At 31.1% G+C, this 16432-nt stretch overlaps 10 protein-coding genes and 2 pseudogenes across 12 annotated transcripts, besides 6 other annotated features; 2 read left to right on the forward strand and 10 right to left on the reverse strand.

Annotated features, from left to right (window-relative positions):
• Positions 1–8894: part of a mobile genetic element that runs on past the window's edge.
• On the reverse strand, positions 342–1184 carry TVAGG3_0203250 (uncharacterized protein; the record flags this gene model as incomplete). The annotated part of the gene is made up of 1 exon (XM_051226375.1): positions 342–1184. A coding segment is annotated over one exon (843 nt), but the record flags the coding sequence as incomplete, so codon positions are not given.
• Positions 1253–1756, reverse strand: TVAGG3_0203260 (uncharacterized protein; the record flags this gene model as incomplete). Its single annotated transcript, XM_051226376.1, has 1 exon — positions 1253–1756. The coding sequence occupies one exon, from the start codon at positions 1754–1756 to the stop codon at positions 1253–1255; it is 504 nt and encodes a 167-aa protein (XP_051111362.1).
• On the reverse strand, positions 2003–2587 carry TVAGG3_0203270 (phage tail repeat-like family; the record flags this gene model as incomplete). The annotated part of the gene is made up of 1 exon (XM_051226377.1): positions 2003–2587. One exon carries the CDS (start codon positions 2585–2587, stop codon positions 2003–2005), a length of 585 nt encoding a protein of 194 aa, XP_051111363.1.
• Positions 2607–2762, reverse strand: TVAGG3_0203280 (uncharacterized protein; the record flags this gene model as incomplete). Its single annotated transcript, XM_051226378.1, has 1 exon — positions 2607–2762. One exon carries the CDS (start codon positions 2760–2762, stop codon positions 2607–2609), a length of 156 nt encoding a protein of 51 aa, XP_051111364.1.
• On the reverse strand, positions 2782–3183 carry TVAGG3_0203290 (uncharacterized protein; the record flags this gene model as incomplete). The annotated part of the gene is made up of 1 exon (XM_051226379.1): positions 2782–3183. One exon carries the CDS (start codon positions 3181–3183, stop codon positions 2782–2784), a length of 402 nt encoding a protein of 133 aa, XP_051111365.1.
• TVAGG3_0203300 lies at positions 3283–4096 on the forward strand (annotated as a pseudogene). The gene has a single exon. A coding segment is annotated over exon 1 (814 nt).
• TVAGG3_0203310 lies at positions 4156–4998 on the reverse strand (annotated as a pseudogene). Its single transcript has one exon. A coding segment is annotated over exon 1 (843 nt).
• On the forward strand, positions 6145–6993 carry TVAGG3_0203320 (uncharacterized protein; the record flags this gene model as incomplete). The annotated part of the gene is made up of 1 exon (XM_051226380.1): positions 6145–6993. The coding sequence occupies one exon, from the start codon at positions 6145–6147 to the stop codon at positions 6991–6993; it is 849 nt and encodes a 282-aa protein (XP_051111366.1).
• Positions 6998–7240, reverse strand: TVAGG3_0203330 (serine threonine-protein phosphatase family; the record flags this gene model as incomplete). The annotated part of the gene is made up of 1 exon (XM_051226381.1): positions 6998–7240. The coding sequence occupies one exon, from the start codon at positions 7238–7240 to the stop codon at positions 6998–7000; it is 243 nt and encodes an 80-aa protein (XP_051111367.1).
• Positions 7259–7621, reverse strand: TVAGG3_0203340 (uncharacterized protein; the record flags this gene model as incomplete). The annotated part of the gene is made up of 1 exon (XM_051226382.1): positions 7259–7621. The coding sequence occupies one exon, from the start codon at positions 7619–7621 to the stop codon at positions 7259–7261; it is 363 nt and encodes a 120-aa protein (XP_051111368.1).
• Positions 7761–8579, reverse strand: TVAGG3_0203350 (phage tail repeat-like family; the record flags this gene model as incomplete). Its single annotated transcript, XM_051226383.1, has 1 exon — positions 7761–8579. One exon carries the CDS (start codon positions 8577–8579, stop codon positions 7761–7763), a length of 819 nt encoding a protein of 272 aa, XP_051111369.1.
• Positions 8799–8894: a terminal%2Cinverted (terminal inverted repeat of Maverick-3 transposon ID:TVAGG3_0203100).
• A 180-nt stretch (positions 8895–9074) lies between these two features.
• Positions 9075–9105: a terminal%2Cinverted (terminal inverted repeat of rnd_1_family_319/TvMULE1 transposon ID:TVAGG3_0203360).
• Positions 9075–11196: a mobile genetic element.
• TVAGG3_0203370 (SWIM zinc finger family) lies at positions 9145–10047 on the reverse strand (the record flags this gene model as incomplete). Its single annotated transcript, XM_051226384.1, has 1 exon — positions 9145–10047. One exon carries the CDS (start codon positions 10045–10047, stop codon positions 9145–9147), a length of 903 nt encoding a protein of 300 aa, XP_051111370.1.
• Positions 11166–11196: a terminal%2Cinverted (terminal inverted repeat of rnd_1_family_319/TvMULE1 transposon ID:TVAGG3_0203360).
• Positions 11197–14200: 3004 nt separating this feature from the next.
• Positions 14201–14407: a mobile genetic element.
• Between the last annotated feature and the right edge of the window lie 2025 nt (positions 14408–16432).

Here is a 16432-nt window from a genome sequence, read left to right on the forward strand (position 1 = left end):
AAATTGTTAGGATTCGGTATAAAATGAGTTGCAATGACAACATGTTTAAAATAGTGTTTTCCACCCATCTTCATATCAGCATATCCGTCATTTCCCTCCCATTCGCTTAAAACTCTTTTTGTCTTTTTGTTTCTGACTTCAAATGACTCACAACAGTGAATTTCATATTTCTCATCTAACAAACAAGTTTCCCAACGGTCTTCTCCAACAAACTCAGCGTACATTTCAAATAAAATAAAAAAAATATATTGTTTTAAAAATAAATTGTTTTCATGAGTTTTCTACGATGTTAGAAAAAATGTTATTTTCTAATATCTTCACATTCAATACTTTTTCAGCACTTTTCCGTAGTTATATATGAAAGACAATTCGAGATAAAAGTCATAGTACAATGGAATAATATGTTGCACACCATTTGTTGTGAACCAAACTTGAAAGTCAGAGAAACTGTTACTAGGTGGTTCGTAGAATTTAGAAGCAAAGTCATAAAAGTCCTTACCGATACAAAGAAAACTGTTGTTGCTTGAACTGAAACTTGCATGACACATAACATTTTGAGGGTCAAACACGTTTCTATAAACTGTCAAATCTGCTGGTGGACGTATAAATTTAAACGGACCGTCAGGTGGCAATGGTTCGTTCTGGTTTAGTAACCGAAGAAATTGTGCCCAAGAACGTTTGTCTACTTCCCAAAATAAAAACTGTGTACTTCTTGGAGGGTTAATTTCAATCCTTTGAAATGAAACGGTGGAATTCATCTTGTTGTATTCTAGTTTTAGATAGTACGTTCCATTTAGTAAAGAGTCGTATTTTTCTTGAAATTCCCAGTAGTATTTGTTTATTTGAGTTTGAAAGTCATTTAGAGTTTTCTCAAGACTTTCGTCTGAACGAACTGTAAAGATTCTCATTTCGTCAAATTTGTCTATTAGACCATTAGAACCTTCATACTGCCCATGAAAATATACTGCGAACATAAATGCGTTAGTTCTTTTTGAAAACAAAACTCTTCTAAATCCTATTGCCTTTGCATCTGAAGGACTTTGAAGCCAACGAATTGGAAAGTCAAACCTGTAAGCTCCGGATGAAATTTCTTCATCTGATATATTCCTACCAGCGTTTGTAAAGATATAGTCTAACGGTTTTGTATCTACTCCTTTTGTTCTTTGTTTTTCAACCTGAAACATTTAATATATGTAAAAATATATGGTTTTAAAAAATGTTTTAAAATGGTATGCCATTTCATATTTCTCATCTAACAAACATGTTGTCTGACTGCTTGAGGGTTACGTTTGTACCATTCGAGCTTGACGCTTGCAATTCCTTCAATTGCATTCAAAATGTCTGAGTCGGAGTCAAACATTTGTTCTCTCTTTGTAGTCTTGAAAGCGTCAAGAAGCATTGCAGCTGTTGTGACATTGCCATATGCATAGTAAATGTGACCATCCAAATCTGTTATGGTCAATCTGAGATTGTATCCTTTCTTATTTCCGTCTTGAATTGCAGCAAGTACACCCATGAAGCCTTCTTTGTTCTTTCCTTCGTCAAAGTTTACTGTAAAGGTTCGACCAGATGTAATTTGACTTCTAACTTCACGATACTTTTCATATGCATATCTTGTTCTTTCCATGGGAGCATGACCATCCTCTGCACTACCTTTTTTCCTTCTCAAAGGATGCAATTGTTCGTCATGTTTCCAGTAGAATCTGGCAAAGCCGTCGTGTCCTTCAACTTGAGGTTCACTAACATCGAAAGGCATGTCCATAAGACGTTCTTCTTCTAACCTCTCCAGTCTGTTTGGATAATTGGCGCGCGCTGTTTCCAAGTCCATCTCATAGCGAAGACCAGACAATTTGTCATAGACTTTTATGGGTCTTCCCTTCCTATATTTAAAATTCTTCGAAACTCTCCAACCATATCTTTCTAACTCTGCTTTTATTCTAGCAGATTTTCTATCCATTCTATATGGGGGCATTTTTATAAAAATAAAAAAATATTTTTTTCTTTACTTTACATAACCACCTGCTGCCATAAGTCTTTGACGCCAACCCATACCAGCTAATGAAGGTTGACTTGGTTTAGTTTGGAAACTAAACTTTGGTTTTGGTTTATCTTCAGTTTTTGGTTTTTCTTCTTCTATCGGTTTTTCGTCACTTTTCGGTTCATCTGACTTTACCTCACTTGCAGGTTTAGTTGTGTCGTCAACATCTTCATAAATATCATATGCCATTTGTTTTTGTTTTCCTTTCAACTTTTTGTGTTTGTTGTAAAGTTTAGAATATTTTGACTCTAAGTCAATGAGATGTTCTATAATGAACTGTTTGTCAGTGAAGTAAACTTTTCCATCTGTTGTCTCGAAAGCTCCTTCAGACTTCAATATTTTATTTGTGAGAGTCTGTTTCTTTTTTGAGATACTAGCCGTTCCATTTCTATGAAAAGTGACTTTGTAGTTAGGGTTTGTATTTCCAGACCTGGCACTTTCTATTATTGAATTTTTCTCTTCATCTGTAAGTTCTTTGACAGGTTTTGACAATGGTTCTGAACTTTTTGTTTGTGGTGTCAAATCTACCGTTTCAACTTCTTCGGTCATTTCATCTCAGTAAAAAATTTTAGTTTGTTTTGTTTTCAACTGGTTGTTTAGGTTTTTTAAGTCGGTCTAAAACTTCTTGAGGTATAGGAAGAACTTGACAAACACGTGGTTGTGTAACTGCTGGAAGCCGACAAATCCATCTTGAGCCCATTTGTCTCAATGCTGTATTGTTCATTTCATCTCAGTAAAAAAATTTACATTCCCCACGTTTGAGGCGGTTGCGGTTGGTTGTTGTTTACCCACTGTTGTGCATGGTTATATCCTCTGTTAAAGAATCTTTCACCTTGGTCCATATAGTGTCCTGCTTGGTTATAGTAGTCATTTGCTTTGTTATAATAGTTTCCTGCTTGTCTTCCTACATTGTCCATCCATCCTTGAACTTTTCCTCTTGTTTCAGGATTTGGAATAAGATTTGTTGCATCTCGTGCTACATCCCAACCTTTCTGTACAGTTTGTATAATAGGTTGTGCTTTCTCTTTCAGTATACCTAATGTACTCAAAATCTTCCTTCCAACTCCAAATACACCTCTGGCTATTGTTCCCACTGCGGGCAAAAATCTAGATGCAACTCCTGCTAATGCGCCAAATAAACCCATTTCTTATAGGATAAAAAATGACGAATCCAAACAAGGACCCCTATGTTTCTAAAGCGACAAAGAAAGCACTCATGGTAAAAATCTTTAGTTCAACACCAAATGCTTGGTTTATGGATATCTTGGAAAACATTCCGAGGTATAGAGAAGACGGACCACCATACTGGCTAATATTTGTCGGTCAAAACACAAGATACTGTGAAGCCATACCATTATGGTCCAAAAATATTTTAGATGTGAAAACTGCTTTGACAATATTCGTTGACAAATACCATCCAACAAAACTGACATCTGACTGTGAAAGTTCTTTCAAATCAGACGATATTAAAAACTATCTGCGTTCAAAAAATGTAAACCAATATTTCATTGTCGACCAAAACCATTCTGCTCTTGGTGTCATTGACAGTTGTATAAAAATCTTAAGAGACTTAAACCAACCACAAGGTGGTGAGGTAGATGAAATGTCATATGACGACAAGTACAGACACTTCTCCATGGCAAAGATGAGACAAGTTTTAAATATTTACAATAGCCGTAAACAAAAAGGTTTGGGAAACCATTCCCCTGAAGAAATGAAAAACAACCCTGACTTAGAGAAAGACTATATATTTAATAGTTTAGTCAAAAGGGATGAACAAGAAAGAATGCCAGGCTTCAAACTTCAGAAAGGTGACAAAGTAAAATAGAAATACCTAAACGCGACCCATATGAAAATACTATTGACTATGACAACAATGGGAACTCGACAGGTACTCGCATTCGTGTTCGTAAAAATAGAAGAAAGTATACAAGAGAATATTATGAAGTTTTAGGCAAACATGGCAAAATGTACAGACTGCAAGCAGAAGATAAAACGACTATTGTCAGACCTCGTTTCAAACTTGTCAAAGTTCAAGGTGGTATACTTTCAAAGACAGTTCCTAACAAATATAAGACAACTCCTGACGAATATGCTAAAGAAGTTGAAAATGACGACTAAGCAATTCTATACCATGCGTAAACTGTCATGTAAGGTGGCATGTATTCTTTACTTTGTCCCGTTGTTTGTGTATATCCTGAAACGAAATGTGTATGGTTTCCTTCTCCCTGAGTGTCACTCCAGTAACATTTATAGCAAACTTAACGTCGTCTTTAACATCATATCCTTTACCTTTTGTCATTCCTGACCAATCCCAATATCTATGCTTATGCCAACCTGCTTGAGATGTACTTAAATCTATGTAGTGACTGTGTGCAGGTAAATTTTCACCTGAAATCGTTTTACTTCCACCTGTTTCCTTTGAAGAGTTTGCACAATACAAAAACCTGTCGACTATTTGTTCCCATGCACCAACACCAAACATTACTTGAGGACCTCTTGCTTCCATAGATGTATAAATAGAACCTACTGGGTTCATTAAATCAAACATATGAGATATTATAGGATTGTCTCTTTTGAACTTAAAATATAGTGCAACTATTTCAGGTTTCTTCTGGTTTGTGTCAGAATATTTTTTATAATATAATCTTATGTTTTCAGGGTGGGTAAAGTCTTGACTATAATATTTATTTCTGTCATCTTCATAATAGTATACTATTCTCGTTTTTTCTATTGCATTATATCTTTTATATCTAAAAATCTAAATATAATGTTAGCTTTTGTTCATCTACATGTGGTGTTCTAAACGTCATCTCCATAGTCATAATAATATGGTGCTGGAGCTGGGTCAGGCAATGTCATATCTGCCATTTCATAAACTCTTAAATATTTCTTTTGTTCGTCTCCATAGAAGTTTAAGTAGCAGTTGTTGTCTAATGGAACTTTAACTTGTGTACCATCGTTCTTTTTATAGCTTACATACATTTCATTGTTATTTTTCGGAATGAGTTTATACCGTGTACCATTTTCTAAGGACTGTACCAACTGCCATCTAAAATATTTATTTTCTTCATTGACAGAAAGGTCACCAACAATAGTCTCAATATTTTTTGTTCCCATCAAACTTTGGTATATTTCATTGACATATGTTTTATCTGCTTTATTTTCAAGGCTAACGTTTAAGTCTGTTATTTCAGAAGATGTATGTGTATGTCCAACGGCACTTTTCCTGTTTAAGGTTTCTTGTAAGTTTGTAATATTTGCAATGGTATGTGTATGTCCAACGGCACTTTTCCTGTTTAAGGTTTCTTGTAAGTTTGTAATATTTGCAATGGTATGTGTATGTCCAACGGCACTTTCCTGTTTAAGGTTCTTGTAAGTTTGTAATATTTGCAATGGTATGTGTATGTCCAATGTCACTTTTCCTGTTTAAGGTTTCTTGTAAGTTTGTAATATTTGCAATGGTATGTGTATGTCCAACGTCACTTTTCCTGTTTAAGGTTTCTTGTAAGTTTGTAATATTTGCAATGGTATGTGTATGAGTCTTTTTAGAATATTCTTTGTCAGCTCTTGTCACTTCACTTGACATTTTATTGTCAACAGTATGTTTTTGTTGCATAGTTGCATCTGCTTCTGTCATGATGTATCAGTTGCTTTGTTGCATATGTTGCATCTGCTCTGTCATGTTCTTCTTGAACTTTTTCAATGACATACTCTTTGTCAGCTTTATTGTTAACATCTGCTTTTGTTGCATATGTTGCATCTGCTCTGTCATGTTCTTCTTGAACTTTTTCAATGACATACTCTTTGTCAGCTTTATTGTTAACATCTGCTTTCAAAAGAAGTTCATCTATAGGTTTCTCGTTTAAAGTTCTTTTTGTTGGATTTATACAAACAGTATGGTTCTTACTGTCTTGAAACAGAAACTCATCTGTCATTGGGTTTATCGTCAGTTTTAAGTTTCCTTCTTTCAATGACTCAGATATCTTAGAATAGTTTGAAAAGTTTGTTGTGTTCTTATTTAGAGCTTGTATAATGAGTTGTCGGTTGTGTTGTATTTCTCTCATAGACGCTGTTTCATTTGACATTTTTATTCTAGATAAAATATGCTTCCAATAGAAAAAGAAAATTCAAGAGTTGCTACAACTAAACCATTAGATGAACTTTTTACTAATGTCGGTCAAAAGTTTGAGACAGAGACCGTAAAGCATGAAGGCTATCGTTTTGACTACCCATTAAGATGGCTAAGAGACCCATCTGTCACAAAAGCTATTGGCTTTCGTAGAATGAAGTTTGTGTCTGTAGAAGATAAAAGTTTTCCATTTATTGTAAGGTTTCATATAGATTATATATCTGAAGGGAAACGAAAAATGTGGGAAGAAATTGAGCTAATACAAGTTGACCTTTCATCTTCTCTACAGACTGCGTTAAAAAATATAGAAGATAAAATAAATTCATGTTATGCAAAATATGCTGATGAATATGCAAATACCGAGAGCACACTTTATGTGAGAATTGTATATGACAAACAAAATTCACAAGTGTCATTTCAAATCTACGAAGACAATCCAAAGAAAGACGAACAAATATATACAGAATTCACTGCAATGTCATGGTATTATTTGCAAAGAATGTTAAATCAGAAAGTCGAACTTCCTTTAGCAAATATTTACAGTCGATATGCAAGAGATGAACCATATTTATTTAAAGATGTTTTCGACCCAGCTGCTATTATTGTTCATGCTTCATTTTCTGGCGCCCAAAACTCTTTCTTATGCTTGGCAAATGACTTTTACGAAAAACCTACAAAGTTATACGAACCACCAAGTGGAAGTATTTCAGACTTTCAAGTATGGTTTACTACAGATGGAAGAAAAAGAATAATTCCATTATACCATGCGTTTTACTTAGAACTTAGTTTCATATACAACTACTATCGAACGATAAAAATATAATTTTTTAATACGGTTGAGGTGTTGGATTTGGTTGCCAACTAGACTGTGGTGCAGGTTCAGGCTGTTGTATAACAGGAGCTTGCTCTTCTGGTTCAGGGTCTTTGGGTATAATACCAACGAACTGACCTACTCTTTTACCAATATTTTTGACACCGTTCCAAATTCCTCTTCCTACGGTTTTTATTCCATTCCATATACCTCTTCCAACATTTCGAAAGAAGTTTCCAATACTACTGAAGAAACCCATTTTACTATATGTAAAAATCTAATGTCCGCCTAGTCTCTTACGTCTCCTGTTGAGTTCCATAGCATTCTTTAACTGGAGCTCATACATTCTGTTTCTCCTCTGGTAGAAAACATATTCTGGGTCAACTCCTGTGTTCGCGTCATCTGCATAAAGTTGTTTATATCCCACTTCAGGGTTTGTATAAAACTCTTTCCATCTCATATTTGCATACCATGGTGGCAAACCTAACGCAGCGTCATTTGACATGGCAGTTTGCATTTGTACATCTGTTGGCACTTGACCATAGTTTGCCATTGCAGTTTGTATTCTAACTTCATTTGGAATATTCTCTGGGTTTGGTTGTCCAGGTTGCTGTGCATTCGCTAAGTTCTGTGCGTCCATTTAATATTAGATAAAAATATCTCTTACGAGTACATATGCTGAACATTTGCTGGTATTGGTTCATCTTCATATTCTCTGTACCTTTCTGCCACGTCAAATAAGTAAATGACACAATGGAAAAAACCTAAAACAAGTAGTCCTATTTCAAACCACATTTACTTACCAATAAAATTTCTTTGTTGTGACACTTTCTCCAGTTTATAGGACCTCTCTCATATTCTATCTTATCGTATCTAAACTCATAGTCATGTATGTCCTCTAACCATCTCATGACACTTTCCAAACCACTTTTATCGGATGTAAAGTAAAAGCATGGATGGTTATGTAAAACGTCTAAAGTTTCTAAAGAGTCTCTCAAAGTCCAGTCTACTTGGTATTGAAAATCCCATGTGTTATAGAACGGCGGGTCCACTATAAAGAAAACATTTTCCTTGTCTTTATATTTTTCATACAACTCTGTCCAATGACATCTCACAAACTCTATACCCTCAATATATTTTTCTATGTTCTCTTTGAAAACATTTGTATAGTTAAGATATAAAACTTTTGACATAAGTGTTTCAATGTCATGAACTCTTATAGCACCACTATATAATAGTCTAGCAGATATACTATCCCAGTCAATATACTCTGCCTTTTTCAAAACCTCTCTGACAGTATTTTTCTTATCTAATGGTATACGTTCCATCTTACCTATAGGTATCTTTTCTTTTAACTCTTTCAATATTTTGTTTGTGTCTGGTATATGTTTGAGACGGTTCATATAGTTGTCGAAGTCATTGCATATAATCTTTGAGTCAGGAAATATTGTATGGCACAAATGAGATATATAGAAACTTCCACCGAACAAGTCTACAAATGTTAGACCATTCGGTAGTTTCTTAAGTTCTCTCAATAGAATATCTTTACATCTACTCTTATTTCCAAAGAAGGGTAACGGTGGTTTTGTAAAATTCATTTTATATACAATAAAAATGTTTTTTCCTGAAAAGTGACAGAAAAGTGACAAAACATGTACGAAGAAGTCTTGAAAATTCAAGAGGGTAGAAAAGAGGTTAGAAAAGAGGTTATATCTAACCTTCTACCCTAAACATTATTTTTGTCTGATTTTACGAAGAAGTCTTGACAAAACATGAAAACATATATAATTTGTGAAAAGCTCCTGGAAGACCCGTATATAAGAACTTCATTTATACTAAACATCTTCAGGGCTAGAAGGCACGAAGTGCCTGGAAGCCCCACTACCTTTTTTTTTTTTTTTTTTTTTTTTTTTCGTATTTTAAGATAACTATACTTTTAGAAGCTGTTTTTATTTTTTTCACCGGGATTTTATTAATTTAATTCTTTCAAAATTTGAATCTTATTGTATATCACCGGACTATGATCATAATAGAGTTGCAATCTCTAATTATAGCCACATTAGTACTCGTGGGTCGATATATCATGGGAGATACAAAATTATTTGAATTTTCTTTTATTTTTTTAAAAAATATTAAAAAAAGTAAATAAATAACAACACAGCATCACTTTTCGTAAAATGCTTTAATCCTAGTCCTTTTTCCCCTTAATTTTTCAATCTCTCCCAGGTTGAAATTTATTCCGGGAATTTTTAAAGATGCTTGGTCAACATAAAATTTCATTAAATTTTCCACAGGAGTCATAAACTCTGAACATTTGAAGCGAGCATGAACTGCATCATTCAAATTTTTAAGAAGAATTTTGTTCGAAAAGTGGTTCAATACGGCGATTACATGAATACAAGGTAATCCGTATAATTCGATGTGCTTACATGTGCATGAATATTGTGAATCTGACATAATTTTTACGCAATATGTATAGCGACCAAAAGTTGCATAATATAATTCTTGAATTGGATCATATAATACCGAGCTAAACATATCTGAATGTTTCAAAGTTTCATTTAGATTTTTGATAATATTATCTGATTTAAAATCACCTGTTAAAACATTTTTAACAAGATTGAATTCATGTTCAATGAGACGGATAATTAGTTCGGCGGGTTCATATGTATCCCATTTATCTTTAATTTCGGCATTAAGGGATTCAATAAGAGATGTTGTGAGTATGCCAGCGGTGTAGTCAGCGAATCCTTCAAATGGGTTAATACTATCTAAGTACTTAAAGAGATCCTGATTATTTTCGCGGTTTGGATATTCCTCTTGTAAACGAGTTTCTAACTTTTTAATCAAGTCAATTCGTTTTTGAGGATGGTCTGCGTAAGCGACTTCAACAATTTCGGAATAGACATTGATGTATTCCCTTTTTGTTGCAAAATGACGTAAGCAAAATTTATGATCGCAAGAAAAGCCTGATTCTCTAACAGCAGCTATAATTGCCGGACCTTGATCGGAATAAATATTCTTGAATCTGCTTGGTGGAATAAAAGATTTCAATTTAGTGAGCATATCCTTAATTGTTATCGTATTTTCACTAACAGACCATGCAAATGCAATAGGGATAAGTCTATTATTTGGTGCAGGTGTACCAATAATGAGTAAGTTTCCTTTTTTAATACAAAATAAAAAACGTTCCATCAATTTGAATTATTCCGCAAAAAGCTTGTGTTTGCATGTAAAAATGAGTTATTGGAGGAATTACAATAAATGAATAAATTTGAAAGTCTTTTGAATTTTCAGGTAATTCATCACCTTTCTTAAATGTATGCAATTCAATTTCATTGTTAACTTCTTTAACTAAAATCATTTCGCAGAATCCTTGTTCGATTTTGTTTATGATTGAAAAAATTGTTGAGAAATAATTGTAAGATTGAATTCTATCCCCTTTGTGGTTCCTTTAAGTTTATTTACTATATTATGGAACATCGTATAAGTTGCATTGGGAATATTCAATTCTTTTGCAAAAATTTCTTTGCATTGAGGAACATTATCAGAATTTGCTAATTCATAGACTTTTTTTCCTGCTTGCAACTTAAGAATTTTTGGTATATTGTTACTCGGCTTGCATTGCTTTGCTCTATGCTCGTGTTTAATTACTGGAATGAAGAAAAGTTGACCATTTTCATGAGTCTTTACAAGCTCCATGCAAAATTGGCAGTTAGGACAACGAAACTTTTTTCCTTGCTCAAAATTTAATGGATAAAAAGAATTATATGAATCTTTTGCAATAAATATAGCAGCTTCTGTAGGATCTGTAAATTTTAATTTGCTATATCTTTCCTTGAGAATTGGAATTGGGGAATTTTCAGGTATTTCCATTCTATATTTCAATTTTTTACGGAATTCAATTCATTTTGAATTAAATCCAGCATATCAGCTCCATCTCCTTTTTCTTCATCAACAATAGCTTGGATGGATACTGATATAGTTTGATTCTCTTCCACTATTGTCGGTTCGCTTTCCGACATGAGATAAAATTGAAGGTTTAACGTACTTTTGATACTCTGAGTTAAAAAAAGATTTTCTTAACATAATTTGATTTATTGGTCCTTAAAAAATTCTGATTCAAAATTGAATTGAATCGAACGAGTTTTCCTTTTGAGTCATTTCAAATATTCATGAGAAAGAAAAAAATTCTAGCAATTTCAAATATTTTTGATTTGATTGAATTCAAAAGTGTCACAAATATTCAATGAGAAAGAGAAAAGAGATCGAATATGTTGTTTCTGAGCGAATAGTCAAGCAATATTTCGTTAAGTACAAAGATCAGCATCCGGAAAAAAATAAATGGGTATATCAAAATGAGATTCCGCAAGAAATATTTGAAAAATATCTAGAAACGAAGAAAACAGAAAATATTGATGAAATGTTACGCTGTACTCGAATTGTTCATGTTGTTGATCAAGATAAAAAAGAATTTTATCTTGAATTTTCAAAAAAAAATCAAATTCATCACATATTAAACAAGAATCTAGATGAAGAACATCAAAAGGCTTATATAGATTATCTTGAAAGTTTACTCAAACTTGAAATAAAAAATAAAAATTAAATTAAATTAACCCTCGTTAGGATATCGTTGCAAATAAAGATCTGTTTCTCAGAAAGATCCTGATTTTCTGATAAATATTCTGTTGTAACTTCTACAAGGTTTAAGATATGAAAAACATTTTTGAATATTTCATCGCTATCAAATCTGCGGAAACATCTGGAATATAATTTCAAATATTTGTGAAGATTTGAATTCTCAATTGCATAATTAATTAAAAATTCATGTGAATTTAAAAAATCGGTAGATTAAATTTGCATGGGTATAAGAGGAAGTACACAATAATACCCCTGAACTACATACTCTGTAAATGAATAGTGAGGAGAAAGACTTCGCAGAATTTCAAGTGTTTTTATGAATTCTAAAGCCATCTCAGATGTTATATCGACTGCTTTATAAAATAAAACTATAAATTTGAGAAGATAAACAAAATCTTCGTTATTTATAATTGAATTCACGTCATTAAAAAAGTTGAAATAATTTGATATTAGTATATCCGAACATGGAAGAGCAGTTGCATATCCTGGGTAATATTTTAATAATTTTGTAAAGAAATTTGCAATTGCATAAGTTGAATATTGATTTTCGTACTCAATAATACTAGAAAAAATTTCTTTCTTGAGTAAAACTGCGTTTTGGAAGAATTCAACGTCAAGAATATTGTTTTTAATCAAAGCAATAAATGTATCGATGATATAGAGAGAATTGTCACTGCTGCTTATGAAACGTAATATCTCATCATATTGATCGGAAAATGTTGATAAATAAAGGTATTGTATGTTATCTAAAGCTTTAAAATGAATTAATTTTAATGAAAAAATGAAAAAAATCTGGTTAATATAATGCGATAAATATTCGAATAAATTTTCCAGTAGTATCAAATCTATTTGAAAGATATTCGAAGAAGTGATATTTTGAATTGTGAATTTTAATATTGTTTCATTTTGTGTAGATTGCTCGATAATGAAATGTATCAAAAGATTCATTGAATATGAGTCAATGGAAAAGCTTAAATCCTTAGGGATATCCAAAATAAATCTTAATAAAGAAGATTCGTCTTGAAAATTAGCTTCCGAAAGTTCTATTTCAGTCGGAGCTGGAAGATTCCGATCATTTATGAATCTCGAAACGACAGAAAATTTGTATTGTTTATATTTCATTATTCGAAATGATAAACTTCAAAATCTAAAATTTATTTTTTTACAATATATTTCATCCTATTGTCAAGGCTAAATTTTTCACCGGAAGTGTATCAAAAATTGATAAGATTTACGGTGATCTAATTATGACAATTCAATGCATCTCGTGATATAACGCAGATATAAACACAACTGATATTGCATAACTAATAATTGAGTCAAATAACTAAATTATGTGTTATATTTTACACATATTTCTTCAATTTTGTAATAAATGGATGTTTAACACTAATTTTTTAAGGACTTCGACTTTAGCATCACATAAATATGTTATTTTCTATATTAAAACGTAATTTTGGTGGTCTTAGAATAGAAAAATATGCAATATTCGTGGAGATAATGAGGGTTCTTAAACATGTTCTTAAAAATAAATAAAATAATACAAATCTTTATTCAATCTTTTGATATTGTTGGTCCTCTCTTTGTGAAAATACTTAACTTCAAAGAGTATTATGTTTTACCTAGTGAGGACCTTAAGTTTGCAAAAACATAATAAAAGTAAAATAAAAAAGATCGGATTTATCACAAAACTTTGAGTATTATAGGATTTAATATATTTTCTTAGTAGATTATATGATTTAGTTTCTTAAAATCTAAAGTATTTCTTGAGGAAAATATAAATTGAAATTCAAAAAGTAAAAAAAATGTAAACAAATCAAATTTTAAATGGACCAAATGTTGATTTTTCATTCGTTTTCTCATTATCGAAAAAAATTTGGAAAGCTAAGAAGTCAATAACAAGTTATATAATACAACAAAACCACATCGGATATGTTTTCATCAAATAGTCTCCTAGATTTGTTATGAAATTAAAATATCATGATATTTTAAGGGCTTTTGATTTCAATATTAGAATTATTCAGTTATGTCGTGCTAATATCAATTGCTTTATACAATTAATCGTTTACAAGCTGCAAAAATCGAACAATAATTTGACTTTGTAAAAAAAGTGCGTCATTTTTATTCGTTATACTTACAAAATGTAAACATTACGAGAAACATTTACATTTGTAAATGTAACAAGTAAAGTTGTATCGCATAATTTGACTTTGTAAAAAAAGTGCGTCATTTTTATTCGTTATACTTACAAAATGTAAACATTACGAGAAACATTTACATTTGTAAATGTAACAAGTAAATACATCAGATTTAAATTGTAAATGTAGTTTATCTCTCTCATCTCCTTTTTAAAAGGTATTACATACATACGAACGCATGGGTCACTCAATAATTAGCGTGATAATAATTGAGGATAGACTGTAATCGTAATTTTATTTTTGGACTTATATTTCGACATTTTGAAGTCGCTTGAAAGTCTTGCAAATGATTAAATTTGGAAAATTTGACCTAAGTCTGCATTATTTTGATGACTTAAACAATTCTATAAATCTGTTTTCCTAAAAATTTAAAAAGATATAATTTCAATTTCCCTAAATTTATGTAATTCATATATCACCAAAATATTTGGACTGCATTTCGTTTGTCTGCACCTAATTAAAGTCTAAATACCAATTAATTTTGGAGTTGCATTGCTTTTAATGTAAAAATGCACGTTTAGAAAAAGACGATAACGATTAAATTACAAAATCGATAACGACGACGATTAAATTACAAAATCGATAACCTCTCTCGACTCTCCGTACTTCTGTACTGATTGTCTAAGTAATTCATCTTCCTCAGGACTGAAATTGTTCCTCTTGTGATATTGAGCTCTAGTGGATGGTTTGGTTTCCATTTTAATAATTAAAAATAATGATTCTTTTTAGTGGCAAAACCGCAACCCTCATTGAAAAATTGAAAGTGGCTGAAAAATCTTTATGATTGGTTGCCAAATATTGCTTTACATATCATTAGTATTAAAAAACTAACTATATACTATTAAAATTCAATTATCACTTTTATTTAAATATTTATGCCATCTATATCTAATACGCAGATATCGGTTGGGTAACTTAAAAAAATGTAAAAAATTGAGAAGCTCTTCCGCAAGAATTTGTGTTAATTCAATACTGCGGCCTACGATAAAAGGGTTATCAATATTTAAATCATATTTTACTATATATCAATGGTATACTAATATTATTAGCCTAATAATTTACGCGCTTTTTTCTAAAAAAATTCAATGTGATTCTGAAATTTTTTCAAAAGGAATTTGAACATGAACTTAATTAAAACATTTTATTGAATTTTTAATATAGATGTCCTACCTATGGATACATTCGGTAGCAAAAATTTGTTTGGGACACTAAACAATCGAATAATATACAGCGTTTTTAATTGTTCATCAATATTTATATTTATTCCAATCGGCGATAAGTACCTTTTGAAAAATCCGAGATTTTAATTTTCAATTTAAAAACTGTCCACCTTTATATTACAATCATTGTCAATATTTTCAATGTAAAAAAATCAATGAATAAAAGTATTGAATTAACCGATAGTAATTTAAATTTGAGTGGAAAAATAATAAAGCGAAATGGTTTATAGGATAACATACATTAAATTAATATATCAAAAATTAAAAGCGACCGAATAATTAGATTGTATCCACAAATCTTTCCGCTCTAACACAAAAATTCAAAGCATTTTGAAAAAAATTCGGAATGGAACGTCAATAAATAATTAATATATCAAAATCCAAAATTTAGCAAAACTCATATTCTCATTAATTTAGATATATGAAAACAATTTCATTCCTAACACATTTCGATATTTTGAATTTTCTGAGACAGACTTTTAATCATCGGAATTAAGTGTGCCAAATTGCTCCTTATATAGTATTATTTAAAGTTTTCTATTGATGAATATTTAAATAATGACTATTTTACAATAATTTGCTTATTTTTACATCCAATACTTATTATTTTTACACTTTAATACATTACTCATTTTACTTGTTAATTATTTAATCTATATTGCTTAGCAATTGACACAGCGCTGTAACAATGATTCTTGAATGGAAATATGATCCTTTTTTCAAACTTATTGAATAAAATAATGCTATTTATCTGATATAATTCCAATACATTAATCAAGTTTAAAGAAAAATACTAATTATTTATTTTCAAATATAATTAAATATTGGATATTCAATGAACTAATTGTATTAACTTTTATGCTCCAACAGTACTTCTTCCATCCATATTTAAAAATTAATAAATTTATTTAATTAATGGAATTTCCAATCCCTTAAAAATCAATTTTTAGATTTGGTTTCTTTGAAATCTTTTTTGACATCGCACTTTACAGGCATATTAACCCAAAATTTGCCTTGAAAAACATTCCAAACCATTGAAAAACAAAATTTTTGTAAATAAGGTTTATGAAGGTTCACGATTTTCTGTGGCTATTGTTTGTTATATTTGATGATTGTTATCCATTTTTTATCATGAATTTTCATATCAAATCAGAAACCGCCTCGAGTAACCACCAAAAACAATTGAATACTATCTCCGAAATGGATTCTTATCAAAAATTTGAATAGACTTGTCTAAAAATAAACCAACAACATCCTTGGATTATTCTAATCTCATCAAATTCAATAAATCTATTTTTACAGTTATCGGCTGATCCGTGTCAAGGTCTGTTTCATATGTAAGTATCATAAAAAGCATCTTGGTAAATGATCGGACAAAATTATCTAATTATT

This window comes from Trichomonas vaginalis, chromosome IV (genome assembly GCF_026262505.1).
Source record: "Trichomonas vaginalis G3 chromosome IV, whole genome shotgun sequence".
In the NCBI taxonomy this organism is placed as follows: domain Eukaryota; phylum Parabasalia; order Trichomonadida; family Trichomonadidae; genus Trichomonas; species Trichomonas vaginalis.